Source organism: Ahaetulla prasina, chromosome 3 (genome assembly GCF_028640845.1).
Source record: "Ahaetulla prasina isolate Xishuangbanna chromosome 3, ASM2864084v1, whole genome shotgun sequence".
In the NCBI taxonomy this organism is placed as follows: Eukaryota; Metazoa; Chordata; class Lepidosauria; order Squamata; family Colubridae; genus Ahaetulla; species Ahaetulla prasina.
This window is the reverse complement of record NC_080541.1, coordinates 76271436-76298913: the sequence shown is the minus strand read 5'-3', so window position 1 is coordinate 76298913 and position 27478 is coordinate 76271436. Positions and strand designations below refer to the sequence as shown.

At 43.1% G+C, this 27478-nt stretch overlaps 1 protein-coding gene and 1 long non-coding RNA gene across 6 annotated transcripts in view; one reads left to right on the top strand and one right to left on the bottom strand.

Annotated features, from left to right (window-relative positions):
• RNF144B (ring finger protein 144B) overlaps positions 1 to 27478 on the top strand; it is a 66541-nt gene that overhangs the window by 1340 nt on the left and 37723 nt on the right. For 3 of the 5 annotated variants that reach the window (XM_058177888.1, XM_058177885.1, XM_058177884.1), the window contains one exon: positions 24702 to 24889. In XM_058177888.1, the coding sequence (XP_058033871.1) occupies positions 24725 to 24889 (165 nt within the window). In that variant the 5' untranslated portion in view covers positions 24702 to 24724. Of the gene's footprint in view, positions 1 to 3175; positions 3224 to 12037; positions 12402 to 24701; positions 24890 to 27478 lie in introns of those variants that run through there. The other 2 variants (XM_058177889.1, XM_058177887.1) reach the window with 2 other exon arrangements.
• LOC131195732 (uncharacterized) lies at positions 7494 to 9101 on the bottom strand. Its single transcript, XR_009154533.1, has 3 exons — positions 8706 to 9101; positions 8363 to 8422; positions 7494 to 7566 (listed from the first exon to the last, which is right to left on the bottom strand). It is a non-coding gene; the product is annotated as an uncharacterized LOC131195732 (long non-coding RNA).

The following is a 27478-nucleotide window of genomic DNA, read 5'->3' as shown; positions in this document are numbered from 1 at the left end:
AAATATTATTATGTGTCACAAAGGAGCTAATAAACCCTCAGAGTTTGAATTTCAGTTAAGTGCTTTGATTTTTTTTTTAAAAAAAAACTTATATACAATGTGTTTTCCTGCAATATGTATTGGTTTACTTCTGGAAACGCCGTTTCAGAGACTTCATACAGCATATGCTTGCGGAATTTTGATTCTCTCACTTTCATCTTAGCCTTGTTGGGATGACCCAAATCGGATTTATGCACGAGTAAGAGAGATTTAGTATCATACCTGCTGGCATTTTCACAATCTTCAGGCACTAATTGTAACCCTTGCTACCTGCCATTTCTGCACAGTATACAATATGTGTGCAGTGTTTACCTTCTTTGGATGAATGTTTGCTTAGATACTGTAATACTGGCAGAAACTGAAGCGCGGAGGCAGGGTTTCAGGCAAGCTCTTCCCCTGCTATAACGACCTCACCCACTATTGTACAAAATAAAGAATTGAAAGGAATCTTGGAGGTCTTCTAGTCCCACTCCCTGCTCAAGCAGGAGATGCCAGACAAATGTCTTTCCAATCTCTTCTTAAAAATCTCCAGCGATGGACACCCACAACTTCTAGAGGCAAGCTGTTCCACTGATTAATTGTTCTAACTATCAAGAAATTTCTGCTTAGTTCTAAGTTGCTTCTTTCCTTGATTATAGTTTCCCTCCATTGCTTCTTGTCCTTCCTTCAGATGCTTTGGGGAATAGGTTGACACCCTTTTCTTTGTGGCAACCCCTGAGATATTGGAACACTGCTATCATTCACCCCCAGTTTTTCTTATCTGCTCTTGAAAATCAGCATTGCTCTCAAAGCTTAGTTTATATCCATTTTCCCCCCACAGGCAATATAGTAGGACAGGACAAGTCTCATTATCTGGGCAATAAGAGGACTGGAGAGGTAAAAATTATAGTATTACAACCACTGGAGCTGGAAACAGGTGAAATGGGCTGATAGAAGGACTAGTTCTAGTTGACAGTTCCGTCAGCATTCTCCCAACAAAACTTTTTCTTGTCTTTCATTCTGCTTTCTGCTTTGAAAGCAGCTGAATGACAAACCCTGGTAAATGGCTGGAAGAGTTTAGTATAGTTCCTGGCATTTCTTCAGGTTTCCAAGGCAAGCTGAATATTTAAATTCTATCTGAGAACCCTTTGTAAATATTACTATTAACCTTGGAACTTGGAACTCTCTTCTCCTATCTTCCTCACCCCTGGAGAGCTGGATGTTTTTGAGTTTTCCTATTAATCCGTTGTAGAGGTATGCTAATATGAGTAAGTTCCACATTGCAGGGTAATGACCAAAGATAAAATGACAAAGTGAAGTTCTTAATTCGGTCTGCAGACACGCTAAGGACTTTGGAATATCGAGATACGAAGAGCACAGGCTTTTTCTGTTAAATTGTGGCTAATAGCCTGCAATCAGTAAACTTGACTGAGCTCATTTTCATTCAGGTGCAACACTGAAAATTGGATCAGCTCTGCCAAATGTTTTGAATAACAGATGGGGTCTTTTTTTCTTCTTCTTTTTGCATGTGATTCAGATCTGTGTTTATTTTGGTAAGAGCTAAGAGAAGAAAGCCTGAATTGGAAGAAGACTAAAGCCTATATGAACTAAGGGAGACATAATTGTTAAGGATGAGAATAGAATCGTTAAAAGGGGCTAGCAAATCCAACACTGCTCAGTATATCACCAATCTCTTTCCAATCTCTTCTTAAAAATCTCCAGCGATGGACACCCACAACTTCTAGAGGCAAGCTGTTCCACTGATTAATTGTTCTAACTATCAAGAAATTTCTGCTTAGTTCTAAGTTGCTTCTTTCCTTGATTATAGTTTCCCTCCATTGCTTCTTGTCCTGCCTTCAGATGCTTTGGGGAATAGGTTGACACCCTCTTCTTTGTGGCAACCCCTGAAATATTGGAACACTGCTATCATTCTGCTCTTGAAAATCAGCATTGCTCTCAAAGCTTAGTTTATATCCACTTTCCCCCCACAGGCAATATAGTAGGATAGGACAGGTCTCATTATCTGGCAAATAAGAGGACTGGAGAGGTAAAAATTATAGTATTACAACCACTGGAGCTGGAAACAGGTGAAATGGGCTGATAGAAAGACTAGTTCTAGTTGACAGTTTCGTCAGCATTCTCCCAACAAAACTTTTTCTTGTCTTTCATTCTGCTTTCTGCTTTGAAAGCAGCTGAATGACAAACCCTGGTAAATGGCTGGAAGAGTTTAGTGTGGTTTCTGGCATTTCTTCAGGTTTCCAAGGCAAGCTGAATATTTAAATTCTATCTGAGAACCCTTTGTAAATATTACTATTAACCTTGGAACTTGGAACTCTCTTCTATCTTCCTCACCCCTGGAGAGCTGGATGTTTTTGAGTTTTCCTATTAATCCGTTGTAGAGGTATGCTAATATGAGTAAGTTCCACATTGCAGGGTAATGACCAAAGATAAAATGACAAAGTGAAGTTCTTAATTCGGTCTGCAGACATGCTAAGGACTTTGGAATATCGAGATACGAAGAGCACAGGCTTTTTCTGTTAAATTGTGGCTAATAGCCTGCAATCAGTAAACTTGACTGAGCTCATTTTCATTCAGGTGCAACACTCAAAATTGGATCAGCTCTGCCAAATGTTTTGAATAACAGATGGGGTCTTTTTTTCTTCTTCTTTTTGCATGTGATTCAGATCTGTGTTTATTTTGGTAAGAGCTAAGAGAAGAAAGCCTGAATTGGAAGAAGACTAAAGCCTATATGAACTAAGGGAGACATAATTGTTAAGGATGAGAATAGAATCGTTAAAAGGGGCTAGCAAATCCAACACTGCTCAGTATAGGAAAACGAATTGAAGCATTCCCAGCAAATTATTGCCTAGTCTCCACTTCAACACATCCATAACTGACTACAAAAACTCATTTGCCTCTGAATAAGCCAAAAACAGCCTGGAATTTTCTCAAAGAGGATATCCCCTCCCCCACAGCCATGGGAATTAGAAATTAACACAACCAATTTCTCTCAATGTGCTAGGCTAAAATGCTTTAGGTTCCTAATTTATTGATTATAAGCAAGAATTCCAGTGCACCCTGCCTTATCACTATCACTTGACTCCTCCTCCGAGTGGGAGGCACTAAATTAAGTAAGACTTCAGGTCTTAAAAAGCATAATTCTATGGCTCACTCTGGACATTGGCTTCATTCTCCTTAAGATTTGGTGAGTAGAAACAACAGTCCTTAACTTACCAAAATAAGATGCAGAGTACCTAACTGTGAGGCAAAGGCAAATATTCTTAAACAATAAATCCAGGAGTAATATATTTATTCTATTCTCTGCTGACATTTCTGAACACAAAAGTTTTGGGATCCCTTGTATTTTCAACCTCATTAAGAGACAATTGTTCAGTAGTAGGTAAAATAGCAAGGTTCCAAATGTTGACTTAGTTGTCTGTGCCAAATAATTCTGGGCTCAGAGTTCATTGTATTTGTTTTTTATATATAAAAGGGTCTTTCAGGAGGGACTTAATTGATCTTTACTGCACAGTAACAAGAAAGTCTAAAACTAAATTTTAATTTGAAAATGATATGGCCAAGTGTAGTGGTAAAGTTCCTGTCTTGATACACTCATGTGTTTGAATGCCGAATCATAAAATGTATGTGGTTTTCATTAAACTGGCTTAGCTGTGATATTTCCAAATTCTTTTATGATGAACCATAGGGTAAAATTTCCACTGATATTTTGAAAGCAGCCTATATCTGAGTAGGGTAGGAAGTACTACGTGACGAGAAATGGATTTAAGGTCTAGGTCAAGCTTTAGCAACTTTGGGGCGAAACGTATCTTTTCCTACAGATACAGGACCCTCTCTTCATTTTTTTCTGAAAATTGGTGAAAAATAAAGTTCGCCCCTGATTTTTAGTGAGAAGCTACACCATCATCCAATTATTCTGCACATTTTGTTTGGTCGATTGCACTCTAATGCTAATGAAAAGGGATGGAATTAGAGTGTTTTGATCATATAATTTTTCTTTTCTTTTTCTTTGTCTTTAGTTGGTTTATAGTAATCTACCCAGCCCAGTTTCGCTGTTAGGGAATTGAATCAGGGTTTTATCATGATGTAGAATGGGACAGGATAAAATTTTGGTGTCATTTGAATAAACAAGCAATTAATCCGCTAGAAAATTAGCACTGGGGGATATTTGCGCCCATACCTCTTTCTCTTTGGGCCCTGCCCACTGTTTGACATTCCGTACCAGACTGAATGTGCCTCTTGGCACAAAGGAGTCCTGCAGTCTCTGCTTTGATAAATTGCTGTTCTTTTGTTCCAGGAGTTTCGGTTCTGTAAATCGGTTAGTGAACCTGAACAGTGCTGTTGACCTTTATCTGGAGACACTAGCATTTATGATATCCACAAGACTTGGCATAGATAATACTACATTCCTTTCCAATACCCACAATACCCTGGCTTCCTTACAAAGATTATCAAGCTTTGATCCAGACTGGATGCAATGTTTTTGTTGCCTACCTTCCTTTTCCTCCACTTCTGACCACACTAAAGCTAGTGGAAATGCTTCCGCATTGTGAGAAGAAAATTCAGCTACAGCAGCAGCCTTGAACGTGGATTCTGGGAGGTCCAGGACCTCTGCTCTTGGTTACGGCTGATGCTTTACAAAAATTATTTGGCTCATTGAACTAAGCTCTTTATTTAGTGCAAGGATCTCTGCAGAGGTAATCCTCCGCTTACGACTGCAATCCAAAATTTGTATTTCTAAGCAAGACAGTCGTTAAGTAAGTTTTGTCCCATTTTATGACCTTTCTTAGGTCGCAGTTGTTAAGTGAGACACTGCAGTTGTTAGCTTACAACCGTGTCTGTTAACGGAATCTGGCTTCCCCATTGACTTTGCTTGTCAGAAGGTCGCAAAAGGTGATCCGATGACCCCAGGACATTGCAACCATCATACATATGAACCAAATGCCCAGCATCTGAAATTTGAACACATGGCCATGGGGATGCTGCAGTGGTTGGAGGTGTAAAAAATGGCTGTAAGTTTGAACGGTCACTAAATGAATGGTTGCAAAGTCCAGGATTACCTGTACTGTTTTGGAGCTGTTACTGTTACTTATTGGGTCTTGAGGTGATGATGATCACAAAGAGGCATGATGGAATGGTAGCCTTACTGTTATAAGCTTTTTGGTTTTTGTACCCAAGCTTACTCCCACTTATAAATATTGACATTTCAATATTGGAAAGGTGAGGAATGATATATTGTTTTGTCTCTCTTCCTCTACTGTAGTCATGGGGTTAATGAGGCATTTAGAAATACACAAATATGAGTCATCCATTAAGAAGATTGCTCTTCCTGGGAAGAGGCGGCAGAACATTGCTTGAGTATATGGACAATGCATTATTATTCCCACTTTAGATAGAAATAAGTGACTTGAGACTGCTTTCGTATCCTATGCCTACTCTTTTGAATTTAATTTAACAGCCTTTATATATAGCTGCTCAGCTCCTGTCAGACTAATATAATTTAGTTTCCTTGAATGGAGCAAAACAGTGTAAGACCATCTGTAAAACTTGCCTTTATTTGATTGCCTTGAAGGTGTCATTATAGTTGTATGTTTATATTGTATTTAATTTGAAACTGAATTTATTTACTGTATTAACCTACAGAATTCTGGTCTATAAGCATAATAAAGAACTATACACGTAGTCCTCAACTTATGACCACAACTGAGCCCAAAATTTCTATTGCTATATATGAGAAATTTGTTTTGCCCCATTTTATGAGTTTTCTTGCCACATTTGTTAAGCGAATTGCTGCAGTTGTTAAATTAGTCACAAGTGCTAATTTGTGAAGGGAATCCGGTTTCTTCCAATGACTTTGCTTGTCAGAAGGTCACAAAAGGGGATCGCATGACTCCGGGACACTGCAACTGTCATAAGTGTGAGTCGGTTGCAAGCATCCAAAAGTAAATCAGGTGACCATGGGATGCTGCAATGGTCATAAGTGTGAAAAATGGTCATAAGTCACTTTCAGTGCCACTGTAAGTTTGAACGGTTACTAAGTGAACTGTTATAAGTCAAGGACTACTTGTATTATACTTCTGCTCTTGGCTAGACTGAACCAAGATGGCAATGGTGGCTGGAAATACTTTTTTCCCCAACATATGTTAGTATACCAGTTTTGTCTTTATGGACAGGAACGATCTATGTATTATCAGTCTTACCCTATTTATGTTCAGATGCCACACACTCATCTTTAAAATGGATTTTCACTGCAATGACACAGTGACTTTGAAAAGGATTTGGAGGTATCTAAACTCCTGGAGAGAAAATTTCAGTGGGCATAAGGACACATACATACCCACTTTTTCTTTATCCCCGTATCAGATAACTGTTGAGAAAATTCAAATGAAAGAATTTATGAAAGGTTGTTTTTGACTAGGAATCCTAACTATTAACTTTTTGGATCTGATTTGGTTCTAAATCCAGTTCTAAATTCTGAAGCTGACCTCCAGTGCTGAATTATTGCTTCAGTAAAATTGTATCGAAGACTGCTTAACAACTTTCCCAGACCTCTGAAGAATTCTGGAGACCTTGTTTCATCTATCTTCATCACCTCTGGGAAATTGTGAAATTATGGAAATGTTACTTCTAGGGAAACTGATTTCTTCATTTATGATGTAAAGGATGATCCTGACAATTATAGACTAGTTAGCCTCTTCAACATAATCAGCAAACTTTATGCAAGACACTACAATGGAAACTCCAGTACTGGCTGGAACAGAGAAGCAATCAGGCTTTAGGGAAAACCAATCTACCATTGATCCAGTGGTAGATTGGCCTAGTATTCTACAATCTCATTGAAAAATGCTTCTCCCTCCACACAGCTTCCCTATATGCTGCTTTCATAGACTTCAGAGCAACTTTTGATTCTATATCCCAAGCTAAATTGTGGGAAAAACTAGAAGCCTCCTTGACTGATCAACATCTACTTCATTTAATAGGTGTGCTACATGAAGAGACTTCACTTAAAATAAGATGTAATTCCCGGGACCATTTCACCAGTGCCATTTGGAACTGAGTAAGGCATAAATAAAGCAAGGCTTTATACTGACCCCAGTGTTATTCAGTTTCTGTATTAACTTCATGATGGGCCATTTTCTCAACATGAACTTTCACACATACCCAAACCAAAACTCAGAAGTTGCTGGAAGACATACATCTCATGCATACATTTTACTCTATATAGACAATGTAGCAATACTTTCAAAAGCATCTATTGGTCTTAAAAGAACCTTGAGAACATTAACACAGTAATGCAAGGAGGCCAACTGGTGCTCAAATATCAGAAAACCAAAAGCATGACATTTGCCAAAAAGCCCAAGAACCACTCCTGGAGGATAGATGGCCACAAGGTTGAGCAGATCTTTTGCAAATACCTGGGAATAGTCCTTCATTCTGCCAAGCATAGGGAACTCCATGGAGAATACACTGCTGAAAATGTCATCCTCAAACTACTCAAGAGGTGGCTACTGTACACCTGCCGCACTCGAACTATTTGAAGATAAGACAATAACACAACTACTTTATGGTGCTCCTGAGCCCCTTCCCCAATTTTGCATTAATAGAACTTGTTCAATCTAAATTTCTAAGATCAGCCATGCAAGTTCCCAAATGAGTAATGCCATCCTGAGACTGGAGACAGGCCTCATGAAAGTGTAATCTAGAGTGTGGGTGACATATTCAATTATTAGCTCAGGCTATGCTTTTTTTCACGAATGAAGGCGAATATACGTATCCCAGGATAATGTTGCAGTATCTAATCTGAATCCACTGGGACCAGCAATTTTGTCTTCCAAGCTTTCGGCCTCATACTGGAGCCCATCTTCAGGGAACTTCTTTCTAGCAGAGTATGTGCACTGAAGATAGGCTCACGTCCCAAAGCTCAGAAGATAAAACCACTGGATGACCAATCCAGATTGGATCCTATCTTTCTTTTCACCTTTGGTCTTGCCTCATTAACTATGAGGGATGACTTTCGGTCCACTTTGAAAAGAAAAAAAAAAGCAGTGGCAACTAAATTCTCATCCTTGAGCTTCTCTCCAAGTTTTCCATTCAGCATGGATCATGACAGTCAGGCCAAAGCTCTCATTAAACAGTGTGTAAGAGACACAAAGCACTAATTGGACCTAGCCAAGTCCCCAAACTTTATTGCCAATGAATCCAATAGGTACTCTGTCTCCCTGGTGACATACTTAACTAAAAATACCTAACCACCAGAGACCTTTACCCTGGTACAAAGTCATGCCCTCAGCTGTCCTTGAAGGCTGATAACAGGAAAATTCCTTACCCAGAGAGACAATGTAACTCCGGACTCGCAGGAGCAACACAGCACGTACTTTTCCAGTGCCTGTATTACAGAGAGATCCATACTAGTGTCATATCACCATTACAATATCAATACCTAGAGCGTATAGGACAATTCCACATCTTCCTCTTTCTTGCAGATCCTAATCCTGCTACAACTTATAATGTTGCCAGGTTCTGAGCAGCAGGGCATCACTGTGGACCTGTGTCCTAAACTAATCTTAACAAGCATTTAATTTGTTGTTTAGGAATTCCTTGCATTGTGATAGATTTAGTCTGCCCTATACTAGATTTTAAGTTCCCCTGAATCCATATCATGTTCTTACCTCTCCCTCTAGATTTTTAGAGACTGTTTTGAAGTTTTTTTTTCCATATTGTTAGCTGTTTTTTAAATTAGACTTTGATCTTTTATACTTTTTTTAATCCTGCGAATGCCATCCTCCTTATGCTGCTGTGTGTGGGTGTTTGCGTAGGTATATATAATATTTTTAGCCTTTTAAAAATTATTGTTTATATTCCGCTCTCCTTATGCTGGTCTGTGACCTTAATAAAGATCTGATTGATATCTACAACAAGAAAAGGGAGTTAGCCTTGAATCTATCGCAGCTCTGAGTCAGGATTGTATGAGCTCTTTGACGACAACAACCACCACATGACTATTCCAGGAATTTGCACGGCAAAGCAAGGGGCCTGAAGGGAAACATCTGAAAGCTAGGATAGACAAAATAGGGTTTCTGTGGCTAAAGCTCGCTGTAGCTTCCCTTCAAATCTACTTTCAGACTTGGAAGATTTTGTTCAAGTAATCTTACAATAAAATAGAGTAGATAGTTCTGAGTGTGCTTCTTGTCTGGATTACCATGCAAGGCTGACAAACAGCTTTCTCCAATCCCAGAATTTTTCAAACTGTTTCAACACTAATTCCTTGAATTTTCACCTAATATAGCTAGTCTGGAAATTCTGGAAAATATTATAATACATGCGGGAGGCTGACTTTGAGAGCTGCTATCAATTGTGACTTTGAGAAAATGGGTAAAGAAATAATGGATAAGTAATGCAGGTACTCCTCAACTTACTGTAGCTCATTTGGTGACCGTTCAAAGTTACAACAGCACTTGAAAAGTGGCTTATAACTATTTTTCACATTTACGACCACTGCAGCATCCCCATGGTCATTTGATCAAAATTCAGAGGCTTGGCTCTGGTTCATATTAATGATGGCTGCATTGTCCCAGGGTCATATGATCGCCTTTTGTGACTTTCTTACAAGTAAAGTCAACAGGGAAACCAGATTCACTTAACAACCGTGTTACTGGCTTAACAACTGCAGCGATTCACTGAACAACTGTGGCAAGAGAGATTGTAAAGTGAGGACAAAAGACACTTAGCAAATATTTCTCCTAGCAACATAAATTTTGGGCTCAGTTATGGTCGTAAGACGAGGACCTGTAATGGGGTTGAAATTGTAGCAAGTTAAAACAAAAGCAGCTTCTATTTAGTTTTGTTTTCCATATGGCATGGATTTTGTGAATACAGCTAGCCCTCGCCTTATAATATAAATTGTGAGGCAAGTTGCTAAGCAAGACAGATGTTAAAAGTCAGTTTTGCCCCATTTTACAACCTTTCTGGCCACTTGTTAAGTCAGTTACTGCAGTGATTAAGTTAGTAACACAATTATGAAGTGAATCTGGTTTTCCCCGTTGACTTTGCTTATCTGAAGGTCGCAAAAGGTGATCACATGACCCTGGGACAGAGCAGCCGTGATAAATATGAACCAGTTGCCAAGCATCTGAATTTTGAACACGTGACCCTGGGGATGCTGCAATATTACAAGTATGAAAAACAGCTGTGTCACTTTTTTCAGTGCCATTCTAATTTCAGTCACTAAATGAATGGTTGTAAGTCGAGGACTACCTGTAGATAGTACTGATTTTTTTCCCCCATGTAGCCCTGTTGTCCAATATGATGGGGAAGAGTTTGCTTTAATTTTTCTCCCAAATTCTGCCTTCCTTCATTCCTTCAGTGGTGGGTTTCAAATTTTTTTACTACCAGTTCTGTGGGTGTGGCTTGGTGGGCATGACATGGCTTGGTGGGCGTGGCTTGGTGGGCATGGCAGGCTAAGGATATGGTAAAATCTCCATTCCCTCCCCAATCCAGGGGAAGGATACTGCAAAATCCCCATTTCCTCCCGATCAGCTGGGACTTGGGAGGCAGAGAATAGATGGGAGTGGGGCCAGTCAGAATTTTTACTACCGGTTCTCTGAACTACTCAAAATTTCCGCTACCAGTTCTCCAGAACTGGTCAGAACCTGCTGAAACCCACCTCTGCTGCGGTTACAAGATTGTTCAAGATTGTTCGCATTGAGTGTCCTGACTCTGACCACAAAATCGTCTTTAACTGGTAGGCAGGCACATAAATCCCGGCATAAAAGGTTTTCCTGGAACATCTCCCAAGGACCTTTTGCAGGCAGGAAAGTAGGGTCAGCCAAGGAAGTCATACAATAATGAAGAGCTGGGTAAAGGAAGCAAAACTGACATCCTCTGCTATTTGCAACCATAAAATATGCCGAAGAACATTACTATTTCTTTAGTAAAGCTATGTGGACAGCAAGAGAAAAAATGGAAGCTTTTTCACAGGAAAATGATGATTTGGGAAAATGGGCAGCAGATTTCAGCCCAGTAGGGCTTTTGAATATAGATCTAAGCGTTGGCAATGCTCTGATGTATTATTTACTGTGTAATGTATTTTCTTTATTTTCAGTAGCCGTGGGCGTGGCATATCAGTCCTGCTTCTGCCAAGCTTCCTTTGATCTCTAAATATCTCAACGTTGCTTGTGCAAAACTGGCTTCCTTACTTAAGAAAAAAAGGATGTTGTTTTGAATGTACTACACAGTTCTGGGACTGTCCTGAGTTTAGGATGTTATTTGTTTTGAGTTTGTGTTAGTTTATGTTACTGTTGTACCCCGGGTCAATTGGAGTCAGGCAGTGTCCAAGTGGAATTAAATAATAAATAAATAATAAAATGGGGTACAAATGATGAAGAAATAATTAAAGAAATGACAGTGCTTGACTTGAGAGTTCCTTCCTTCCTTCCTTCCTTCCTTCCTTCCTTCCTTCCTTCCTTCCTTCCTTCCTTCCTTCCTTCCTTCCTTCCTTCCTTCCTTCCTTCCTTCCTGTCTTTCTGATGTATGTAGGATGATTTCAATCAAAGACTTCTATCTAACTCAAGGCTCCCAGGGTCACCCTGGAAACAGTGAAGTACCGGCCATTCCGCGTGGCCCTCCCAAACTCCATTTTCACCGGCAGGGCATTGCAGGAGGCCATCCCAGCCAAAAACAGAGCTTGTGAGGGCTGCACACGGCCTTCTTGAGCTCCATTTTCGCTGGCAGAGAGTTGCAGGAGGCCATTGCAACTGAAAAGGGAGCTCGGCAGCCCATTTTCGCTGGCAGAGTGCTCAGGCCGCCACAGGCACCCCCGACATGAGTGATGTCAAGGTAGCCATGCCCCCCCCATGCCCCCCCTCCCCAAGGTCAAACACAACCCTAATGTAGCACTCAATGAAATTGAGTTTAACACCCCTGATCTAATGCAATCTTCCTGTTCTGTCTCCTTCCCCACTTCAGACCCACGAGCTGGCCTTCAGCCAGTGGATTCACGGCTCTTATCAGTCCTGGCAGAGAAATCGCAGCTGCCTGCCAAAGTTCAAACAAATGACTCACTTAGCAAGACTTTTAGCTCTTTTTGAAACGGATCAGCTAAACTTTGCTTCCCATGGAGTGAGAGCAGTCCCAAAGCTCCTTATATATCCTGTGGGGTGGGGCTCCTGCCCCACCCTTCCTTTTGATGACACTGCCTCTCTAATCTTCTGAAGTGCGGGTCAAGCCAGGCTTGATTATTATTATCAGCTGGATCTGAAGGCATAGCCTGGGGAAGGGAGAAATCAGGGGATGACGGCCTCATTACGTCCTCCGACTGGTCTGGTTCTGGTTCCTGGACCTGAGCCAAAGGAATCAGTGCTCCCGAGGTAAGCCTTACCGGCCCTTCCCCTCACTCTCTGAGTCACTTTCGGGCATGGGGCCAGGTTCAGGGGCTGGAGTCACAACACTTCCTCAGCTTTGGAACTTTAAATCAGGGGTCTCCAACCATGACAACTAAGACTTGTGGACTTCAACTCCCAGAATTCCTCTTTGCTGGCTGAGGTATTCTGGGAGTTGAAGTCCACAAGTCTTAAAGTTGCCAAGGTTGGAGACCCCTGATTTAAATTGCGTGGTCTTCAACAACCAGACTGTCATAGGATCATCTTCTTGTCTGCCAGCCTCTAAAGCAATGTTTCTTAACCTTGTCAACTTGAAGATATGTGGACTTCAACTCTCAGAATTTCTCAGCCAGACGTGCTGCCTGAAGAATTCTGGGAATTGAAATCCAGACATCTTAAAGCTGCCAAGGTTGAGAAACACTGTTCAAATGAAAAGCGAAATGAACAGTTCATATAAAATATTCTGCACATTGGGTGCTTTTAAATGGACGAAGCATTAGCATTTGCTTATCTCTTCTAGTCTTTCCCAATATTCTGTGGGGAAATTAATTTTTAAATAGACTTTGCTATAATCTATACACATAATGTTCTTGAAAGATTAGAAAGAAAAACACTGTGTTGCAGGGTTGAAGATAAAACTTCCCGAAACCAATAAAAAAGAAGTTTTCTTTATCATACATTAAGGACTTAGATTTTTAGACTTAACAGTTCTCAAAAAGTAGGCTGCTGTTTTAACATTAAGAGTTGTACTTAGAATCCCACTCAGACAGCATGCTGAATATTTTTATACACTTTAGCTGTAAAGTTAAGCAGGTTTGATCCTGGCCAATCCCTAGGAGAAAATCATAAAAGTGAATTCCTATGTGCATATGGAGAAAAAATGTACAATAATGTTCCAAATAAAGACTTTCAGTGGACAATTCTAATTTAGTTCTATTTTCTGATGAAAAATCTACTATTTTCAATCATAAATGCTTTGATTAGATAATATCTAAAATAATAATAGATAATAAAAAACTTAGTGACATCCAACTAGTTAATCCTGGTTGTGTATTTTATACGACTGCGTCAAGTGGTGTCATTCTGACGGAACAGCATTTATCAGCAAAACAAAGATGCATTTATACATTGATGCGTACGAGATATCTTAGGACGTTCAACGACGCCAGAGATCAACAGGATAAAGTAACAGCTTTCTGCTAAGCAGAATGTACAGAAATGCTGATGCTACTGGAGATAAGTGCTGAGAGTCTACAAAATGAAGCCATGGCGACTCTCCTGCTTATTTCACTGGAAGCTGACGCCATGTTCTCTTTGAAAGTATCTTTATACTGATTAAGAATTCCGGGACACAATTGCATCTTATGTCATATGGTCCCTGTACTACAATAATACTGGAAATAGACTTTCACAATGTTCTGATTCTAACTTGCTTCTTATTTTAAGTTAGGAAAAACAAACTTCATGTAATGAAGAGTGAACTGGGATTGCTGGTTCAATAATTTCATCCAGATCATTCTGTTCTCCCTTACTCAGGAGCCTAGGGGTTATCTCTGTACGGTTGCCAAAAAAGCCCCTGTATAGACTTGCTCTTGATGTCATCAGGAGTCATGGCTAATTTAAGGGAAATGTTACTTTTATGCAGTGGTGAAATTATTTTTTTTTACAGCCAGTTCTGTGGGTGTGGCAGGGGAAGGATACTGCAAAATCCCCATTCCCTCCCCACTCCTGGGGGAAGGATACTGCAAAATCCCCATTCTCACCCCACTCTGGGGCCAACCAGAGGTGGTATTTGCCGGTTCTCCGAACTACTCAAAATTTCCGCTACCGGTTCTCCAGAACCTGCCAGAACCTGCTGAATTTCACCCCTTCTTTTATGTGTATATTAATAAAACATTAGCAAATATGCACATGACTTTACAGGGCATAGAATAAGGAAGGCATGGCCAGGAAGAGAGCCCTGAAGAAGACAGGAGGAATATGGATGGATGGATCAAATGGAAAATAAATTGTCAACCCAAATAAATAAAACCTTTGATGTGCCTGTGCACTGTTGTTGCTTCACTGATAAGAATAGCTGCAGCAGTTATAGAACAGTAGCTTGTAGCTTGTGAGTTTGCTAAAAGATGTTCCCAAAATTTCTGGCAATATTTGAAAGAGACAGTTTGTTGTGTAAAAGAGTTGTTGTTGTATGCCGTTAGAGGAAGACAATTACTTTTATAGAAAAAGATTCTGCAATCCAATGAGCCTTCATTGTGAAATTTCATTTGAAAGCAGGCACAATTGTTAAGGTTTTTTATTTATTTTTTATTTATTTATTAATCACATTTATATACCGCCCTATCTCCCGAAGGACTCAGGGCGGTTCACAGGCAATTAAAAACATATAAATACAAGTTAAAATAACAATTAAAAAACTTATTCTACAAGGCCAATTATTAAAAACAGTATAAATAATAAAACCCATTTAAAACCAATAAATTTAAAATCTAATCCAGTCCTGCGCAGATGAATAAGTGTGTTTTAAGCTCGCGACGGAAGGTTCGGAGGTCCGGAAGTTGACGAAGTCCTGGGGGGAGTTTGTTCCAGAGGGTGGGAGCCCCCACAGAGAAGGTCCTTCCCCTGGGTGTCGCCAGACGACACTGCCTCGCTGACGGCACCCTGAGGAGTCCCTCTCTGTGAGAGCGCACGGGTCGGTGAGAGGTATTCGGTAGCAGTAGGCGGTCCCGTAAGTAACCCGGCCCTATGCCATGGAGCGCTTTAAAGGTGGTTACCAGGACCTTGAAGCGCACCCGGAAGGCCACAGGTAGCCAGTGCAGTCTGCGCAGGATAGGTGTCATACGGGAGCCACGAGGGGCTCCCTCTATCACCCGCGCAGCCGCATTCTGGACTAACTGCAGCCTCCGGATGCCCTTCAAGGGGAGCCCTATGTAGAGAGCATTGCAGTAATCCAGGCGAGACGTCACGAGGGCGTGAGTGACCGTGCATAGGGCATCCCGGTCTAGAAAGGGGCGCAACTGGCGCACCAGGCGAACCTGGTAGAAAGCTCTCCTGGAGACGGCCGTCAAGTGATCTTCCAGAGACAGCCGTTCATCCAGGAGGACGCCCAAGTTGCGCACCCTCTCCATCGGGGCCAATGACTCGCCTCCAACAGTCAGCCGTGGACTCAGCTGACTGTACCGGGATGCCGGCATCCACAGCCACTCTGTCTTGGAGGGATTGAGCTTGAGCCTGTTTCTCCCCATCCAGACCCGTACGGCTTCCAAACACCGGGACAGCACTTCAATAGCTTCGTTGGGGTGGCCCGGTGTGGAAAAGTAGAGCTGGGTGTCATCCGCGTACAGCTGGTACCTCACACCGAAGCCACTGATGATCTCACCCAGCGGCTTCTATAGATGTTGAACAGAAGGGGCGAGAGAATCGACCCCTGCGGCACCCCACAAGTGAGGCGGCTCTGGGCCGACCTCTGCCCCCCTGTCAACACTGCTCATGCATCGATCGGAGAGATAGGAGGAGAACCACCGATAAACGGTGCCTCCCACTCCCAATCCTCCAACCGCGCAGCAGGATACCATGGACGATGGTATCAAAAGCCGCTGAGAGGTCTAATAGGACCAGGGCAGAGGAACAACCCCTATCCCTGGCCCTCCAGAGATCATCCACCAACGCGACCAAAGCCGTCTCAGTGCTGTAACCGGGCCGGAAACCGGACTGGAACGGGTCTAGATAGACAGTTTCATCCAGGTGTAAGGGAAACTGATATGCCACCATATTCTCTACAACCTTCTCCGCGAAGCGAAGGTTGGAGACCGGACAATAATTACCTAAAACAGCCGGGTCCAGGAAGGCTTCTTGAGGAGGGCCTCACCACCGCCTCTTTCAAGGCGGCCGGAAAGACACCCTCCACCAAAGAAGCACTCAGAATCGCCTGAGCCAGCCTCGTGTCACCTCCTGAGTGGCCAGCACCAGCCAGGAGGGGCACGGGTCCAGTAAACACGTGGTGGCATTCAACCTACCCAACAACCTGTCCATGTCCTCGGAGCCTCAGGGCGGTTCACAGGCAATTAAAAACATATAAATACAAGTTAAAATAACAATTAAAAAACTTATTCTACAAGGCCAATTATTAAAAACAGTATAAATAATAAAACCCATTTAAAACCAATAAATTTAAAATCTAATCCAGTCCTGCGCAGATGAATAAGTGTGTTTTAAGCTCGCGACGGAAGGTTCGGAGGTCCGGAAGTTGACGAAGTCCTGGGGGGAGTTTGTTCCAGAGGGTGGGAGCCCCCACAGAGAAGGTCCTTCCCCTGGGTGTCGCCAGACGACACTGCCTCGCTGACGGCACCCTGGGGGGTCCCTCTGTGAGAGCGCACGGGTTGGTGAGAGGTATTCGGTAGCAGTAGGCGGTCCCGTAAGTAACCCGGCCCTATGCCATGGAGCGCTTTAAAGGTGGTTACCAGGACCTTGAAGCGCACCCGGAAGGCCACAGGTAGCCAGTGCAGTCTGCGCAGGATAGGTGTCATACGGGAGCCACGAGGGGCTCCCTCTATCACCCGCGCAGCCGCATTCTGGACTAACTGCAGCCTCCGGATGCCCTTCAAGGGGAGCCCCATGTAGAGAGCATTGCAGTAATCCAGGCGAGACGTCACGAGGGCGTGAGTGACCGTGCATAGGGCATCCCGATTAAGGAAGGGGCGCAACTGGCGCACCAGGCGAACCTGGTAGAAAGCTCTCCTGGAGACGGCCGTCAAGTGATCTTCCAGAGACAGCCGTTCATCCAGGAGGACGCCCAAGTTGCGCACCCTCTCCATCGGGGCCAATGACTCGCCTCCAACAGTCAGCCGTGGACTCAGCTGACTGTACCGGGATGCCGGCATCCATAGCCACTCTGTCTTGGAGGGATTGAGCTTGAGCCTGTTTCTCCCCATCCGGACCCGTACGGCTTCCAAACACCGGGACAGCACTTCGATAGCTTCGTTGGGGTGGCCCGGTGTGGAAAAGTACAGCTGGGTGTCATCCGCGTACAGCTGGTACCTCACACCGAAGCCACTGATGATCTCACCCAGCGGCTTCATATAGATGTTGAACAGAAGGGGCGAGAGAATCGACCCCGCGGCACCCCACAAGTGAGGCGCCTCGGGCCGACCTCTGCCCCCTGTCAACACTGCTCATGCATCGATCGGAGAGATAGGAGGAGAACCACCGATAAACGGTGCCTCCCACTCCCAATCCTCCAACCGCGCAGCAGGATACCATGGTCGATGGTATCAAAAGCCGCTGAGAGGTCTAATAGGACCAGGGCAGAGGAACAACCCCTATCCCTGGCCCTCCAGAGATCATCCACCAACGCGACCAAAGCCGTCTCAGTGCTGTAACCGGCCGGAAACCGGACTGGAACGGGTCTAGATAGACAGTTTCATCCAGGTGTAAGGAAACTGATATGCCACCATATTTCTACAACCTTCGCCAAGCGAAGGTTGGAGACCGGACGATAATTACCTAAAACAGCCGGGTCCAGGAAGGCTTCTTGAGGAGGGCCTCACCACCGCCTCTTTCAAGGCGGCCGGAAAGACACCTCCACCAAAGAAGCACTCAGAATCGCCTGAGCCAGCCTCGTGTCACCTCCTGAGTGGCCAGCACCAGCCAGGAGGGGCACGGGTCCAGTAAACATGGTGGCATTCAACCTACCCAACAACCTGTCCATGTCCTCGGAGCCACAGGGTCAAACTCATCCCAAACAATGTCACCAAGACCACCTCAGACGCCTCACCTGAGTCACCGCAATTTTGGTCCAAACCGTCCCGGTTGAACGATTTTATCGTATAGATAACTGTTAAACTCCTCAGCACGCCCCTGCAACGGGTCATCCCGCTCCCCTGGTGAAGGAGGGAACGAGTCACCAAACAGGGCGGCTGGGCGGTTATCTGCCGACGCAATGAGGGAGGAGGCGAGCAACGCCGCTTCTCAATGCCACTAGGTAAGCCCTATTATAGGACTTCACTAGTGTCCGATCAGCCTCTGAACGGCTAGACCTCCAGGAACTCTCTAGGCGCCTTCTCCGCGCCATCCCCTCAGCTCCTCGGAGAACCAAGGAGCCGGTTGGGACCTGCGCCGGGTCAGAGGTCGCAAAGGCACGACACGGTCTAAGGCCCCGCCGCGCCCGCTCCCAGGCCGCAACAAGTTCCTCAGCCGTGCCGTGAGCCAGACCCTCAGGAAGTGGCCCAAGCTCCGTCCGGAACCTCTCCGGGTCCATCAGGCGCCTGGGACGGAACCAACGATCGGCTCCGCCTCCCTGCAGTGTTGAATGGCGGTCAGAAAGTCCAGGCGAAGGAGAGAGTGATCTGACCATGACAAAGGTTCAATGACTATTTCCTTCAAGTCCAGATCTCTCAACCACTGACCAGAGATAAAATCAAGTCCAGTGTGCCACCCCAGTGTGAGTAGGGCCATCAACTACTTGAGTCAGGTCCAAGGCCGTCATGGAAGCCGTGAACTCCCGAGCTGCTGTCGATAACGAGCCGGAAGATGGCAGTTAAAGTCCCCATGACTAAAAGTCTGGGGTCTCAACTGCCACCCCAGCAAGCACCTCCAGGAGCTCGGGCAGGGCAGCTGTCACGCAGCAAGGAGCCAGGTACGCGACCAGCAAGCCCATCTGACACCTATGACCCCATCTCACAAAGAGGGATTCACAACCGGCAATCTGAGGTACAGTGGTCTCCCTCGGCTCCAGGCTCTCTCTAATCACAACCGCCACCCCCCCACCTCTACCCTGAGCCCTCGGCTGATGGAATGCACGGGAACCCGGTGGGCACATTTCAACAAGGGGCACGCCCCCTTCTGTGCCCAACCAGGTTTCCGTAACGCCTATAAGATCCGCGGCGCCCCCCTGAATAAGATCGTGTATTTGGGGGGCCTTATTGACCACGGACCGTGCATTGCATAACATAAGCCGAAGGCCCAGGCTCTGAGGGTCTTGACCATCCGGGGAATGGGACAAGTCAGAGGGATCGGGGCGCGCAATCGCCTGTAAACATCGCCTGTAAACATCGCCTGTAAACATCGAGCATTGTGTGCAAAAAGATTAAACATCTGGTAGTACATGCATATACAAAGTTTAAGTGGCAACACAAACGTCAATTATTGTTCCTTGGTGCTTTGATGAATAGTGAGAGATCTGTTGCACAGATTTCATTTTTTTAATATAAAAAAGCCTGTGTGAGAGAGACGACTTCCGGTGTCCAGGGGCAACGGTCGTCTGGAGGCTTCTCCTGCCCCCAGTGCCCGAATCCGGCCGCCGCCGAGGCCCCCAGGGGCCAGGTGTTCCGAAAAGGACACCTGCCGCACGGACGGCTCGCCAGGGGTCTCCCAGCCGACATACAGGACTGGGGGGACCGATGCTGGCGCCCCTAGGCTCGGCGGGGTTTGAGGCCACGGGCCACGGCCATTACTTTGGTCGCCGCCGCTGTGCCCGTGACACCGGGCTTTGGATTTATAACTGCAGCAGCCTGGTGGTGAACAGGAACGGAGAAGAATTGAGGAATGGAGAAGGAAGGGATATCGGTAACGCGAGTGGAGTGCCCGGAGTGCGGGGGGGTTTTTCTCCCCTGCGGCTGGAAGGAGCACGAGTCATTCTGGAGAGAGGAGAACTTAAAATAAGAAGATTACTGGTTTTGTGGAGCTCTGGAGAGAAGAGGTGATGGAGAAATTTAGGAGGGAGGGTTTGAGGCCCCTCCTCTGGGGAACAGTGGTGGCGCCCAGCTTCCGCCTTCACTATGAGAATCTTGATGACATCACTTCCCTTCGGCTTCCTGGTTGACTAACTGTACTCTGGACTCGTTGCTCCTGTGAGTGCCCCCTGGTGGATCCGGAGGAAATTACAAGGATACTGTGCTTGCCTGAGGATTTTGAATTTTTTTCCAAATGGCAAAAGGTCAGAGACCAACTGCTGGAGAGATGGAGAGAATTCTGGAAAAGTTATCCAATATGGACAAGAAACTGGATGATTTGCAAAGAGGCCAAACGGAAATAAGAGCAGAAATTGTGACTATCCAAAAGGATTTAAAGGATACTCAACAAGTCTCAGCAGAAAACAAGCAGAAAGTGGAAGGTCTGAGGGTGAGATGCGGCAGTGCAGAAAAGAGAGGAGACGACAGGCAATGCTGTGCTTGACCACAGATGGATAAAATGTCTTATTTCCTTAGGTTTCAAAATTTGGAAGAAGTGGACCAAGAAGATTTGAGAGATGTTGTGACTAAATTGTTGGGAGAATTTCTTGGGAGAGGTGTTGATTTCATGAATTGGGATCTGGATCGAGTTTATAGAGTTAATTCACAATATGCACGCACGCATGCAGTTCCCAGAGAGGTTCATGTCAAATTTGTGAGAAGAGAGACGAGATGAAATTCTTAGAAAGCATAGGAGTGGGGCACTGACTTACAGGGGCAGGGAGATAGCCATTCTGAGGCAGATTCCCAGACAGGTACGTGAAATGAGAAAGAAATATTACTTTTTGTCAAGCAAATTGTACCAGAAGGGAGTGGGCTTCAGATGGCTGATGCCAGAGGGATTGATGATTTTCCGGGAGGGCATTACGAAAAAAATTAGTACAATTGCGGAGGCTACGGCCTACGTGGAGGAACACAAAGCCCTCCTGGAATCAGATGACCCAGGAATTGAAGAAGGGGAGGTTATAGACCATGGGCGGAGGCGGCTGCCGCTGTTGCGCCCTGGAGTTGGGTCAGGCTGAACCCAGAGTTCTGAGATCCAAAACTAGGAAGTGATAAAGATATTTGGTATTGTGTTGGTTTTCCTTATTCTCTTTTGTATGATATTCTGTTTATTCTTGACCCTTCTTTATTGCGTATGTAAGATTTGTAAACTTAGCTACTTCGTGTCACCTGCTTGCCATATGGCTGTTGTATGTGTTAAAAAATTTGAGCAAAATTCTTATCCTGGATAAGAAAAATGAAAATTTGCCATACCTGATATGTATTTGTATATACCTTTTTTGACCAATAAAAACTTTTTGAACAAAAAAAAAAAAAAAAAAAAAAAAAGCCTGTGTGTATCAATAACATATTTGGACAAATGCGATGTGCAGGCCAAGTTCTTACTTTGCAGAAAATTTAAAAGCAATGTATGTTCTGGGTTCTGGCATTCATGAAGGACAAATATAATGGGTGAAAACAAAGCAGCTAAGCTATTGGATAAAACACTTTTAATCAAAGTGTCTGTATAACAGAAATCATTTACATGTTTCTGCTTTATAGCAGCATTTTTCTGTCTGGGTATTTTCCTGGACTCTTGTCTGTAATTGGCAGGCTTGTAAAACCTTGATGAACTTCAAGGTTGGTTTGCTATTGCAGTACACAAGTTTGCTGGCAAGTCAGTCCTATGCATTATTTAATTTGATTAAGATTGCAAATGTTTATGAGGTCTTTAGGCCACTTCTCATAAAATATATGCTTCTAGAAACTCACCATGTAGAGTATAAAGCAGCAGCATTAATAGATTTCAAGCCAAGATACTAGCATTTCAGTAAACCAGACTTTTTCATTCTAGTACTTGGCAAACCATTTGGATTTGCAGTTCACCAAAACTCCCAACTGGGACTGCCAAAATATTTTTGTGTATTACAGTATTTATGTATTTATGCTTCTTTATAATTTGGATTTATAAGGTTGCCCCAACTCGAAACAGGGAAGTGGAAATTAAAAACTCGAGAAGTTTTTATACTAAAAAAGCAAACAAAATGAATCCAAAGTAAACTCACATGTACACATATCACAAAACAAATAATATGTAACAGATTGACATATCCGTGACCTGCTCCAATGTTTGTGGAAAAAGAGGTTTTTAAAGATCTTTCTGAAGACTGGCAGATTTGATACAGTCTGAACTCTGAGGGGTGGGGGGAGCCATTTTAAGGGACAGGAGCCATGATAGAATAAACTGTTTACCTCAATTACCACTTAATTGTCAGGACATAAAAACACCCACCCTGTCAGATTTTACAGGGCTGGAAGAAATGTTAGGAAAAAACTGACCCTCGGAATGCCAGGGTCGTTGCCATGAAGAGATATATAGTTGATCCCCAGGAGTTATTGGTATAGAACACATTGGTAACCAACGTGGTTTGTGTAATAGAGATGTTATATGAGTGCACCAAGATGTATACACACCAAGATATATACACACCTTACGATTTATATTGATATTGATTGTTTCCTGATTGCTTATTTGTACCCTATGACTATCATTAAGTGTTGTACCCAGTGGTGGGATTCAAGTAATTTAACAACAGGTTCTCTGCCCTAATGATTTCTTCCAATAACCAGTTCACCAAACTGCTCAGAAAGTTAACAACTGGTTCTCCTGAAATGGTGCGAACTAGCTGAATCCCACCACTGGTTGTACCTTAGAATTCTTGATGAACGTATCTTTTCTTTTATGTACACTGAGAGCATATGCACCAAGACAAATTCCTTGTGTCCAATCACACTTGGCCAATAAAAAATTCAATTCAATTCAATTCAATTCAATTCAATTCTATTCTATTCTATTCTATTCTATTCTATTCTGTTGTGCCCCTGCATTTTGACCAGCCTTACTTCCAAATGGTCTTCAAGAACAGACCTATGTACAGCGTGTTGCAGTAGTCCACACATGAAACAGGACTTCTACTCAGAAACTTGCAGATACAATCACCATGGAGAAGAATTGACACTTCGCCACTCTTATCACCAGTGGGTAGGCTGAAACCTGAGCTCTTAACACTACTTGGTGGTGTCCACTTTGTGTTTTATGCCAACATCTCTTCAGGCATTTCATTTCCCTCAAATTCCTCAGTAAACCAAACATTTGTTTTTGATTAGCGACTATTTTATCAAGTGCTCTGGCCATATTACATAGATCACCCAAACATAAGGTGAATTGTCTACCAGACTGGATAATCTGGATCTTTCTGGGAAGTGCTTCAACAGATATGCAGATTGAAGTTGTTGGTTCCTTAGGGGTTTATGGTCTGGGATGGATGCCAACTGGACAGAGTCCATAGCAGATCTGCAAAATTAGTACACAGGAAAATGTCACATTGATAAATTAACAATCGTTGCAGGCCACAAAGGAATACCTGGTATATTTGGCAGCTGACGGAATGGCAGCAATGCTGGAGCTGGTGGTGGCACTGTGGCCTGAAAGTTTTGTAGGTTCTTGACAGAGCATCTTTTGGGGCAGCAATTATGAATTAATTAACTTTTAAAAATGTGGGCTGTGCAAGTCTGCTTGGAAAGCTACATATTGGTGGGGCTGGTCTATAGTGATCAGCAGGGCAATGTCTTGTGGAATCGTCAAGGATTTTTTTGAGTTGTAGAGCAGAGGTGTCAAACTGAATTTCATTGAGGGCCGCATCAGGGGTGTTTGACTTTGGTTGTCTGGGGTGGGTGTGGTTGGGGTGGGTGTGACCAGTCTGGCGTAGCCAGGGTGGGCATAGCCAGCCTGATGTCACTTGTTGAGGCTCTGTTTTCAGCCATGACAGCCTCCTGCAGCCTTCTGCCAGGGAATGGGCTCCGTTTTCAGCCATGACAGCCTCCTGCAGCCCTCTGCCATTGAAAACGGAGCTCAGGGGAGCTGCACACGGCCCGCCCAGGCTCCATTTTTGGCCAAGACAGCCTCCTACAGCCCTCTGCCAGCAAAAATGAACTCGGGGGGCCGTGCATAGCCCGCCCAGGCTCTGTTTTCGCTGGCAGAAGCTGCAGGAGGCCGTTGTAACCAAAAACGGAGCTTGGGAGGGTTGTTCAAAGGCACCGCTGGACAGTCCTTTGCTGTTTCCAGGGTGGCCCTATGGGCCAAATCTAAGCAACCCACGGGCTGGATTCGGCCCCTGGGCCTTGAGTTTGCACCCCTGTTGTAGAGTCTGAGGAAGTGGCTCATTTTATCTAGTTGTGGGCCATGCCATAGCTTCTGTGGCACGTTACAAACATTTCTGATAGAAAATATTTATTTCTGGTAAGCTTATGTTGTTTTATCTGAATGTGTTTTCTCCACCTGAATTGATGAAGGCTGCTGTAGAATTAGGATGGAATATACTTGTGTTATCTTGCACAAAATATAACTGGGTTAGCCCTATCAGTGTATTTGACAATCTATACTGATGAATAAAAGAACAAGTTAAAAGATGGAGCTGTGAAACACATCCACAGCTTACACATTGCTTAAAATTCCGCTATGTTATATTTTAGCTTGCAAAATAATTCTCATTGGCACGTTCTGATTTATATCTTGTAGAATTATCGGGTGTGTTTAAATTGATGTCTTCTGCTACCGAAATCTGCTTCAGCACCATGACAAACAGAATATCAGAAGTTGGGGAATTGCCCTTGGAGTCTTTGGTGACTTGCAAACTGTGCTTATCTGACTATTCACTGGATAAGATGACCGCTCTTCAGGATTGCAATTGCATCTTTTGTACCTCAGTAAGTATGGACAGCAATGTATCTATTGTTGAAAGAAAGAAAAGAATGAGCTAAAAAATATCTCTGTGACGTTAACTAGCAGATAACTGCAGTAATTAAGAATGATATTTTCAATATTATATTCTAGAGGAGGGTAGACAACATGATGTTCATGGTCACCAATGACTTTGTGCACCAGGTTCTAAACAGACTCCCTTCATCTTTTTATTTTTATTTTTTAGATACTTCCCCCCCCCCCGATACTTTAATTTCTTTTTAAAAGAGGGAGAAAATTGGCATCTGCAAAAGCCCTGATCTTACTGATGGGAATCAGTAATAAATATACAGCTGGTATTTTTTCTGATTTTTATAATGCTTTATTACATTAAACCCTGTAGGCTCAGGGCTGTCTGTTCTAATTGGGTAGCAGCATTCCGGTGCCTCTGCAACCAAGCATTCCCTACCCTTTGCTGACATCTTATAGATGCACGATCTTACACCTAAAATCCAGTGCTACAGATTATGTCCTTGTCTGCCAAGCTGCGGGTCCTTTTTTTATTCTTACTAACCCAGCGAAATGATGGAGAAAAATCATGTAAAGGAGTGCAAAACTCTTGTCAATAGGACAACTTTCTCAAAATAGATGAAAAAAAAAAAGAGATTGACTTTGAAAATGGGCAACGTTTGGACTGCGGTTAAAAAAAAGTATAGAAGTATAGGAAAAAAGACATCCTTATAGGATGGGCAGTGATGGAAGTGACTCAGAATGGTAGCGCCTGCTCCATTCTAAGCCCTTATCCTGGCTCCTGATCACAGAGCATATCCAACTCCCCCCACTCGTGCTTCTTAGTGTGCATACTTACACAACAGCACACAGATGCAAGTGGAGTAGAGAGGCATAGATGAGGTGCAATGCATTGCTTTGTTACACATAAGAAAATACAGATGGTTCGTACGGCAGGTGCTGATAGAAAGATTAGAAAGAACTCCAGAAATTATAATCTTCATGCTTTCCTTAACTAATTTTGGAATTTAGTTCTTTAATTAAAATTCTGCAGTAGTGATAGAGGTAAGGAATGAATAGTGTTCAGATTTATTTTTTGTTGGATGTGAAAAAAAATTGGTCACTCAGCTATCATATCAGTTGTAATAGTAAATGTGTGGAGAAATATGAGTGATTTTTAGTAAGCTTTCTTTCTACCAGCTGCTAGGGATTTAAGTGCAAACTGCTAGAGTCCTGCTTGTGAGCTTGTGATGGGCCACTCCTTGTCTCCATGATCATTTATTTGATCCATCACTGCTTTATTTAATGCTTTTTCATTTGCTGTATGTATGCAGAGCTTTTCATACCCGGCATAAGGATGGTTTCTCATATGAAAATAAAAGTATCAACATAACTCATCATTCCTATCACCCATCTCCTCCCACTTATGACTGTATAACTGTAACCTTGCTGCTGGTATCCTTAAGATTTATATTGACTGTTTCCCTATGACTATCATTAAGTGTTGTACCTTATGATTCTTGATGAATGTATCTTTTCTTTTATGTACTCCGAGAGTGTATGCACCAAGACAAATTCCTTGTGTGTCCAATCACACTTGGCCAATAAAGAATTCTATTCTATTCTAACCCCAGTAAATCAGTTTTCCCAATGCTTCATGTTTTTGGTTTGGAATTTTCAGATCCAAAAACTTTTTTCAGTAAAGTAAAATCCAGATTCCAATATCCCATCAAAGGACCCAAACATATGAATGAAGAGTGCAGTTAAATGAAACTAGTCAACTGAAGATTCCTGACATATTTCTACAGACAGCCATGACTAAGAAGATACCCTGATTATTGCCATAGACAAGATCATGAGAATAGTTCTCAGACATTAAAGTCTAGACAATCCTAGACCAGAAAGGCGTCTCAATGATGTACACCTGCCCATGTTTGTTTATTTGTTTGTTTGTTTGCTTGTATGTATGTATGTATAATTTAAATACTAAGTTTCCGTATTCACACAGATATAATGGGTTCCTCTTATGCATCTTAATATCAATAGCAATTTGTAACAAATATATTCCTGTTACACTTCAGGTCTATATTATCTATTTCTTATGCAATAAAATATCTCAAAAAGCTATCTATATATATATGCATGTGACTGGAACCGCATATACATCCGAATGGAATATTTAAATAATAAATAATTTGAGTGCTGAAGCTCTTTGGGAATTAAGCCAGAAAAACAGGCTGCCAATAGCTCTGATCTAGTGAAGAAACCAACGTTCATACTTTTTTAAAAAAATTTTATTTACATTTATATCCCGCCCTTCTCCGAAGACTCATGGCGGCTTACAGTGTATAAGGCAATAGTCTCATTCTATTTGTATATTTTACAAAGTCAACTTATTGCCCCCCCAACAATCTGGGTCCTCATTTTACCTACCTTATAAAGGATGGAAGGCTGAGTCAACCTCGGGCCGGGCTTGAACCTGCAGTAATTGCAGGCTGCTGTGTTCTAATAACAGGCTTCTAACAGCCTGAGCTATTACGGCTATTACTTTTGATGTATAACCATGAATTCTTGAAAATCAGTTTGTATAATTGTAAAATTTTTCA